We start from the raw sequence: 9469 nt of genomic DNA, 5'->3' as shown, positions 1-9469 counted from the left end.
GTGAAAGTAATGAGTTAATAGCATATGAGGTCCAAATGACAAATTGTGTCAGGATTTGGTATACAGAGGGAGTGTTATTTTATATCTGCACAGTTTATGTTAATTGTTTAGAATAAATTGAAATAATAAGTACTCCTATAACTTTAAAATTTTAAATCAAAATACATTTTTACATATACTCCATATTCTTAAAAAAATATTATATTCTCTGTACTCTCTTTATCCTTTAAAATAGGTATTCATTTCTTTTAGCCCGGGTTTTAAATGTTTTACCGAATATGGAATAAGCAATGTGTCAAGGTACAATATAAAATAACATAATGAACAATATACATAATGAACAATATTTTAGAAAGAGATGGAATACTTACTAAATTTCAAAAGCAAATTTTTGAAAACTAAATGGAACTCAGTCATTTTTAATCAAATCCTATGGACGTCGGGTTATTTTCGTGAATGCTCCATCAGGTTGTGGATTATTCAATTCTAGGTCAATTTGGTCATCGAATATATTTACCAATCCATGAATTTGCGGATTAATGTACATTTCAATTTCAAAATGCCTTCACCTAATGATCTTTTCCGTATTAAATTCAGCACTCATCACGTGAACTAAGTTGGAACCGACCTTTAAATTTATATTCATTTACCCATAGAAAAGAATTAAGTAAAAAACCACTGCTACTTTTAGAATAATAAAGAGAAATTGGTCTCTAAAACCATGAACTTTGCCTAAAATTTGGTATTTCCCATGAACTTTGAAATTGGTATATAATATCACGAACTTTGCATTTTGTTTGGTATTTTCCGAACTCACTCAAATAAGATATTTTCATCAAAATCTTATTTAACATAGGCAACCGTGATATGTTTTATAATATTTGAAACCACTTTTTAAGTTCATAACATGTAGCATAAAAAGTCACGTTGAAAACCACGTTAATTTAATTGTGTCAAGTATGATAAAAGCCTCGTAAGGTAGTCAAATATAGTAATAAACATGCCGTGGGAAATACCAAACAAAATGCAAAGTACGTGATATTATATACCAATTTCAAAGTTCATGGGAAATACCAAATTTTAGGCAAAGTTCATGGTTTTAGAGACCAATTTCCCAATAATAAATTGTCTACATGCTTTTGTAATTGTTCAGCATAAAACTTCTACAAATAACAAAAGAGAGTATATGAAATGAAGGAACAAATGCTAAATGAAAATATGCACGAATCAAACGGCTATATCAGAAATAGAGTATAAACAAATAAGAGCGATATCGACCAAATGATATTTCTGACAAAGGCAAAACAAAACTGAAGTACTATAAAATAATGAATGAGAAGCCGTTTATATAGTTTATGTTAAGGCCTGAGGGTTGAGAACCACTTGCTACCAGAAACTTCATTATATTGAAAACATACTACTACTTTAACAAGTCATCATAGAAGGTACACCAACAGATGCGAACGATTATATGGAAACATATTCAAACACTAAAAAGTGCTATATCCACTCAGAAGAATAAAAATTAATGATCCTAAACAGGCCAAGCATATGGGCAGACAATAGTAGATTCATCAAAAGGAACCCTATCATTGACATGAATCTCTCTTCTACTTAAAAATTAGCTAGTCAATCTCTTTCCCGACCAAAGAATCTTCTTCAGCCATCAACAAGAAGAAATACCACATTGTTCAGCGCTCAGCTGCTCCGCACTAGCTATACATATCTGCATAATTGCCAGAAAATCACAGCTCAGAAAAAAATCAAGGACAAAAGTATACCAAATGTAGATAGATGGTGATACAACAATTAGATGTTTTCCCCTGAAAATATGCACAATGCAATAGCCATAGTCACAATCTGAAATTATTCCTAATTATACATCCACTTTTAACATATAATTGCTGAAGCCAAACAAGCAAGGGCAGATAAATTAAAACAAGTTGTGCTGAGACGTAAATGACATAATCAATTCCAGAGCTAAAGGATTCATAACTTAACAGGCACCACTTCAGTAATAGTACTGAACCTATAGTATCCTATCCAGCATGAAATGGCACAGACATAAAATACAGAACAAAGAAGCAAGGACAAAAAACATTGTTCAAACAATACATTTTATTGATCTAAATATTTAATCTTTCAGAGACATTCAAAACAAATGTTACATAGTGACAACAAAGAATAAAGCACAGTGCAACATTAAATTGAAATTAGCATAACGGTAGATGATCAGGTCATCATCAGTCTATAATGATGTATTCAACTAAATGTTACTCCTACCAACTAAGAAAGTTCATCAGCCATCAAAGCTGGGGAGCGCGTGAGAACGACGGTCACGCGAATTCGGCCGAATTGTCATTGGTAACTGCGTCACGCTACGTCTGTGGGTTAGGTTTTTAGCGATGATTGATTGTTTGGTGCGGACAATTAGGGACTTTTTTGGGCTTAAAAATGTGGTCGCACGGTGCGGATGGGCCGATGATGATGACTTGAGCGTGGGATTTGGGAAAGAAATGTCCGGTCATGGAATTGCCGTGTCTATGAAATGGCGATTTTGCCCTTTCTTGTTGCCCGGATCTAACCCTATCCTTTTAGCCGCCGACGATTAGGGTTTATTATTGATTTCAATGCTTATTTAAGTGCTGACTTTATATTAACAATAATATTTCATTCAATTGTTATGTTTTAATGATAGTTACCATTTATCCAAATCGTAGTAATTCATTTCATTCCCTGTGCACAAGACGTATAAATTAACTTTGGAACTTTTTTTAAATAATAGAGTACATTTCAATTTTTAATTTATACTTTAATAATCAGCTCTTATCTTATGGAGTAAATGTGCTGATAAATTATATTAAAAATTAATTATACGCGTCAATTTGGTTGTAGAATATACCCTTGAAAGTTGAAAATAGTAGTGCAATAAGACAAAAATTGAACAACGTAAATGATACTCATCGGACATTTGAGCATCAATATCTATTGACTTCGAAACAATTACATTTAGTGATGGTCGATCATATTAAGTTTATAAGTTGTTAATAGTCTTATAGTCATACAAATTATAAATGAGATGAGGATAATTTGGTTAGTGTAAGATCCAAATGAGATCATACTCATAAATCAGTTATCGTGTTTCAAGCTCCAAACATGATTACACTATTTAACTCATTTTTAAACCTTGCACAATAAAAGGTTTTACATATACTCCATTTATATATGGAAGTCAGGGTTATGAGATCCCAAAAGGAAAGAAGCATACTTGAATTTCACATAGACAATATTTGAAGTAAGATACATCAACAAAATTCAACAAAATTCCATTTCATGTATACAATAACTTCAAATAGATGAATCTAGGCGCCTCGTCTCATTCGTTTGATTCTCTCCAAGGCACCTAGATGGCCATCGTTCTCTTTGTTTTCCGTATCAGTTGCTTCTTTACCCTTCTCGTCTGCTTCGTCTCTCTTCCGCACCAATCCTCCAAACACTGCATCTGGAATTTCTTTCTGTGCGATCTCAACCTTCTCCTCATCTTCGGGATCACTATCTTCTGGAAGCTCGATATCCTCTGTATTTGCTGTAGTCTCTCCATTTTGCTGCAAACCAGCACTCACGAATCCTAATCGTCTACCACCATCTTTAGCACTGGTTTCATTGGTAGTGGGCAGTAATTGCCTCTCAAGTGCAGCCATTTCGTCCTCAGCAACGCCTGCCTTCTTGAGAACATCCTTAGCTTCGTCAAGGGTCTGCATCTGGTCCTTTTGCATCAGATACTCCGGTAGGATAAAGTGCGTCTGCAAATAGACAATGGTTAAGGGAAAACATTTCCAGAAGAAGAAAAAAACAGAGCAGCATGCAACCTGTAACATTGGTATTTTACCTGGCTATAGCTAGCATCAACACTTCTCATGATTCTGCGCATCTCCCGATATGTATCCTCGTTTCCATGCTGTACTTCAAATTCATGCCACTTTTTCCAGAAGTCAGGATCAGATTTTGGATTAGCAAACTGTGATGCATGCTTGTATAATGCACGAGCACGATCGATTTCACCAAGATTCTTCTCGAGTTCAGCATATCTCAAACACATGACCTTTACATCCTTGTCTGGCAGTCGTGATTCAATAGCTTGCTCATAAATCTCCCTAGTTTTTGGTAATCCGAATATGTCAGCTGCCCTGGTAATATATATCTCATACATGCCCAACTTCTCATTAGGTGGGACAGCTTTTGTAGCCTGATCATACACCCGCATTGCTCTTTTGGCCAGACCATAGTCTTCCTCCAATTTGGCGTATTGAAGATACAGGGGTTTCACTGATTCTGCAGGAGCCTAATCAAGGGAAAATTTATTTAATCAATCAGCATCAGTGAAGGTATAAAAAAAAAACTATGCACAAGCTTGTGCATTCACACACAAGGATGCTGATCGAGGATTAACACAGGCTATTTGAACAAAAGCATGCAAAGCTTTACATAACCCAAGGCCGGCCATAATACACAAATCAGTAACAGGGCATAACAAAAACAACACTATGATGACCAACATCTATAGAATGAAGTAAGAGGAGTTTCCCAGTGACTCAAGACGAAAACACTACAAAAACTTCTATGCTTCAACACAGAGAATGTCCGCAAAATCCCTCAGTTACAATTAGTTTCAATTAAAGAAAGAAACAGATTATTTTCTAAACCATTATGCTAAGATGTTTAGCAAGAAGCTTATTTAAGAGTTATAAAATGTTTATGCTAAGCTCTAAAGAACTATAAGATGTTTTTAGAGCTTAATATTTTAAGCAATCACAGTGTTATACATTACAATGACTAAGTTTTCTAACATAAGATTTTTCTTTTTTTCCCTTTACTTTTTGGCCCAAAAAGTGGGGATAACCTCAAATTTGTGAAAGAGCTCATAAGCTTCAGCCACTGCATTCTCAAAGCAGATATGAACTGGTCAATGAAGACTGACGAAACTTGTCAGCAAAGCAAGTTATAAGGCCACCAACAAATCGTGTAGCAAATCATGGCACTGCCTGAAAACTGTTTTGCAGTTTATAGCACAGATAATCAAAAGAATTGCAAAACAGCAGGATAAATCGTCTACATGTCTCCAATCTATAGCACATGAGGAATCAACATACCTCTTCAACTGCCTTCTCAAATATCTCCCTAGCTCGTTCCAGCTTTGATTTTCCATATCTCTTAACGAATTTGGAAAGATATGTGACCCATATATCTTTCACATGCGGGTACTTAAATATTTTTACACCTCTCTCATAAACTTTAAATGAGTCTTCAAAGTACTTGTGTTCCTGGAAAATGACACGAGAGTTATTTCTCAATCTAGCGAATTGGAGAAAGGAGTGAGAGAACTACTACTACCAGAGGATTAGGATTAGCACTTACTTCTAGAAGCATTGCATAATTTATGATAATCTGGGGAGTAGCAATTCTTAGATCCAATATTTTCTCATAAACTACACGAGTTGACTCCAAGGTACCCAAGCTTTCCTCCAAATCCACATAAAATGTCCAAAGTTTAAGGGATTTATGAACCTTCATTTGCACTGGTTCATTTCCATCAGCAGCAACTATAAAAGGGTAAGCAGAATAAGCATTCAAATTCAATTCCAATTATATCAATTGATTATAGAGAAAGTGTAAGAATTACAGCTTAGATTTGCCTAAAAAAGCACGGCCTGGTGCAAAGAAAAATAATTAAAATTGATGGAGTATTTTTTAACTCTTACATTCATAATCCATAAAATCATTTTGAATAAATTATGAATATGTGAAAGTCAAGATAAGCAAATGGAGAAAGATAAAACAAACTAGCAGACTTTAATTGAACTTGCAGTGCTTCTGTTAATAAACTAGCTAATTTGCTAGCAAAGTAACTTGAGAAATTTATCCACCTTTTACTAAAATTGGTCTTCAGTACACTTGCAGGAAGGAAGTTATGTATTTCAACTTTCAAGCTTTTGCGGGCAGGGTAGAATATTATAAATTCTGATTCGTGCAACACTCACTAGAAAACAAGATATAAAGACTAGCCAGGAACACATGCTCATAATTGTGAAGAGTAATCTAGAGAAACAAAATGGTCACAAAAGGTTCTTGGTAGGGGAGTCATTAAAATAAACATGCTACTCTTGCTCTATGAATTTCTTCGAATCTAGAAGTGATAGATTTAACCAACTGGCAATGACGATAGCAAAAGATGCACTTGAAATTACAAGTGTCCCTCCAGCTTACATTTATACCAAATAATATAGCTACATCATTATCATGGACCATGATCAATTTTGTCTATAAAACTGTGACTTCCATGTCACTTGACCCACTTCAGCACTAGACTCACCAAAACAGCACAGCACAGAAGTTTACTCGGAAGTCATAAAGATTTTCTAAAACATAGTACTGTATAACTTAATTTCAACTTCATGAGTATAAAAGATCCTCACACATGAATAAAGGAAGAAGGTATCTGTGTGTGTTGGGAGGAACTAAAAATCGTACCTCTCCTCTTGACCTCGACAGATGGTTCAGCAGTAGCACGCCTCATCAGTTCCAGTGCACCCTTTAAATTTTTGTGTCTGAGCTCCATCTCAGCCCATTCACACCAAATGCTTGCTAGATGATCGACAGCCTTGTAATTAACCTGCACAGCCTTATCAAAAATCACCCGGGCATTTGAAACATCTCCATGAGTCTCATACAACTTAGCAAATGCAACCCACAGAGTATGGGGTTTCCCAACAGCCTTCATGGGATCCACGGTCCTCACAGCTTCTGTGTAAGTCAAAATTTGTTTTGTGGGATTCCCTTCAAAAAGCTTAACTCTCCGATGCCACTGCTCCACATTGTGAGGATTCTGCCTCAAAAGCACACTGTTAGCTAACTCCGGCCTCCTGTCCATCAGATGCTCATATCTCGCCAACCGCAAATCCACATCCTTGTCATCCTTCAACCAAAAACAGCTGATCTTCTTCCTCAACTTCTCAATATCCAACCTATCATCCTCCTCATCATCCTCCTCTATGGCATCCTCATTCCCATCTTCTTCATCACTGTCATCCATATTGTCCATCTTAATTGACAACACACTGTCCTCAAATTGTGAATATGCATCAAAAATAACACTGAAATCCCTCACTGTGACTACAGTCGTCATACCTTCCTCAAAGATATCTCTGGCCTTCTCAAGAAGCTGTCTCCTAATATAATAATCAGCCAATGAAGTCCACAGTCTCCCCACTTCATCCGTAAACTTCCTAATCCCCCCTCTAATTATCGCATCCACATTCAATCCCGATATCTCAGTGGCATGCTGAGTCAACAAATCACACAATTCCAACCATAGCCTATGTTTTGTCTTCCCCTTTATAGAGTAAAACTGGTCGTCATTTAAAACCCCAGCCAACCTCTCCGCAGCCTCCTGCCACAACTGCGAATTGACCAAGAACTCAATAAAATCCTCAATATGACTTGGATCATACTTCAGGTACCTCTTGTACACCCTCAGCGACGTATCTATCGGCACGCCCCTCTGCGACACGAACACCAGATAACACTCCCAGATTCGGTCGTGCTGAGTAACCGGCAGCGCGCACAATGCACGGTCGAACGTGCGCCGCGTCCGAGTAATCAGCTTCTGATGCGTCAGAGACTGCAAAAACATAGTCCAAATGCGGGGCATCTTGTGCATCGTGGCGAGGGCTCGCTCGAAAGTGTTGTTCAGCGTCTGATACTGCGAGTGAGTAATCGGTAGATTCCTCACGATCTCGAGGCGCTCGCGGAGATAGGCGTGCCACAGCTTGTAGCTTCCGGGCAAGGCCTTGAGAGCTCGCTCGTAGATAATGGCGCGCTTCTTGAACGGCGCGTCGCTCTTCGCGATTAGGTATCGCCACCACAATTTGAGATTGTTAGGGTTTCGAAGTACCTCTTCTTCGTAGAGGTAGTCCTCTTCGGTGGGATAGAGATCCTGAGCAATCGACATGCTTGAGCAAGTTTGGGGCTGGAATAGCGAGAGTGGAGGAGCGTAGGAATTGGCCGCCGCCGCGAAATTGAGCAGGGAGCTTCTAAACTCGGCGAGGCGGAGAAGAGGGAGGATGCGCCGGTAGACTGGTGTTTCTAGGGTTTGGGCGATTGGGATTTTGCCCCTTTTGAAAGGTGTATTTTAATTGTAGGAGTGAGATTTAATAATAACTCACGCTTTAACAAGGGCTCTGCAGAGGAGAGAAATCACAGCACCGTGCTGTGCCTTGAAACGGCGCCGCTTTTGCCCTTTATAAGATTAGAAAAATGGCCGGCTAAACTTTAATGAGTAACTGAAATGGGCTTGTGTGTTAAATGACGTGTTAAATAAAATGACCACACTTGGGCTTGGGTCACCAAATTAATCAAATGGGTATGTGGTGGGTTTATTTTGATCGTTTTTGAACTTGTCAAATCTCTTTCTCTAAAAAAAGTAAAAATGATAGTAGTAGTTTTAAAAAATAAAGTACGTAAATTTAGTCAATAGTATATCGATCATTATAGATTATAATCATCTCTAATTTGATGTCACATTCTCAATTTCCCCTCGCATTTTTTACCACTCCCAATTCAAAAAACCGTTATTGCTAACGTGCGTACCTAATTTTATCATCATTGTTTGAATCAGACTAAAAAACACAATTAAAACATTTCCAAATTGCTTAATTGAAAAAATAGTGTAGTTAAATATATTATCTTCCACAATTAGTGCAGTGTTGAGAATGTCGGAAGCAAGGAAGCAAAAGCAATGGCGGCAAAGCTATTAGTACTAAATTCCAGGCTTGAGCCCACCGTTGGGAGCAGCGATAAGCTTACGACTCCAGATTGTGGCCACTGCAAATGCAGAGGCGAAGTGGGTGCAGCTTTCAAGTGTGATCGCTGCGGATTGGAAGGCCGGCCTCACATACGCCGCTGCCATTCAACTCAACTGATCCTACTGCAACCTCTCTATATAATACAGAATATATATATATATAGGGTAGTGATAAAATGCAAACCCATATATTGTACAAACTCCAAACTTTTTCAACACAATATCAACGTAATGTCAACAGTATAAAATTTCAAGATTCTGATATCAATACAATATCAATACAATGTCAACACAATTTCAACACAACATCAATCGTTGACATTGTGTTGACATTTTTTGTTGCTATTATTTCATGATCTGTTGATATTTTCTAACGGTCCAGATCATAGTTTGGAGTTTGTACAATATTTAGAGTTTGCATTTGATCACATCTATATATCTACTTGGTGTTTACCTCTACTCTGCAATCTGTGTGTGTGAATATATATTTATATGTGCGTCGTAATTGAATAAGAAGACTATTTCTCTGTGCAAATTAAATAGAAAACATAGGCAGCCTTTAATACCACTTTGTTGAGTTAGCTTTGTGCAATTTTTTATGTTTACAGA

General features: G+C 37.2%; 1 protein-coding gene across 1 annotated transcript; it reads right to left on the bottom strand.

The window, feature by feature from the left end:
* Nucleotides 1–3241: 3241 nt before the first annotated feature.
* On the bottom strand, nucleotides 3242–8200 carry LOC125210980 (pre-mRNA-splicing factor SYF1-like). The gene is made up of 5 exons (XM_048110644.1): nucleotides 6529–8200; nucleotides 5416–5600; nucleotides 5151–5321; nucleotides 3890–4342; nucleotides 3242–3803 (listed from the first exon to the last, which is right to left on the bottom strand). Exons 1-5 carry the CDS (start codon nucleotides 8006–8008, stop codon nucleotides 3363–3365), a joined length of 2730 nt encoding a protein of 909 aa, XP_047966601.1. The 5' UTR covers nucleotides 8009–8200; the 3' UTR covers nucleotides 3242–3362.
* Between the last annotated feature and the right edge of the window lie 1269 nt (nucleotides 8201–9469).

This window comes from Salvia hispanica, chromosome 3, assembly GCF_023119035.1.
Source record: "Salvia hispanica cultivar TCC Black 2014 chromosome 3, UniMelb_Shisp_WGS_1.0, whole genome shotgun sequence".
NCBI classification, from domain to species: Eukaryota; Viridiplantae; Streptophyta; class Magnoliopsida; order Lamiales; family Lamiaceae; genus Salvia; species Salvia hispanica.
This window is presented reverse-complemented; position numbering and strand designations above follow the sequence as displayed.

What these genes read in the sequence shown, in the direction of transcription:
- LOC125210980 (XM_048110644.1), bottom strand. Translation starts at nt 8,008, where the DNA reads ATGTCGATTGCTCAGGATCTCTATCCCACCGAAGAGGACTACCTCTAC. An exon ending in TGTCGAGGTCAAGAGGAGAG is followed by an intron (nt 5,601 to 6,528) that starts GTACGATTTTTA and finishes ACCCTTTTATAG; the next exon opens with TTGCTGCTGATGGAAATGAA. An exon ending in TTGAGAAGGCAGTTGAAGAG is followed by an intron (nt 4,343 to 5,150) that starts GTATGTTGATTC and finishes TCCCTTGATTAG; the next exon opens with GCTCCTGCAGAATCAGTGAA.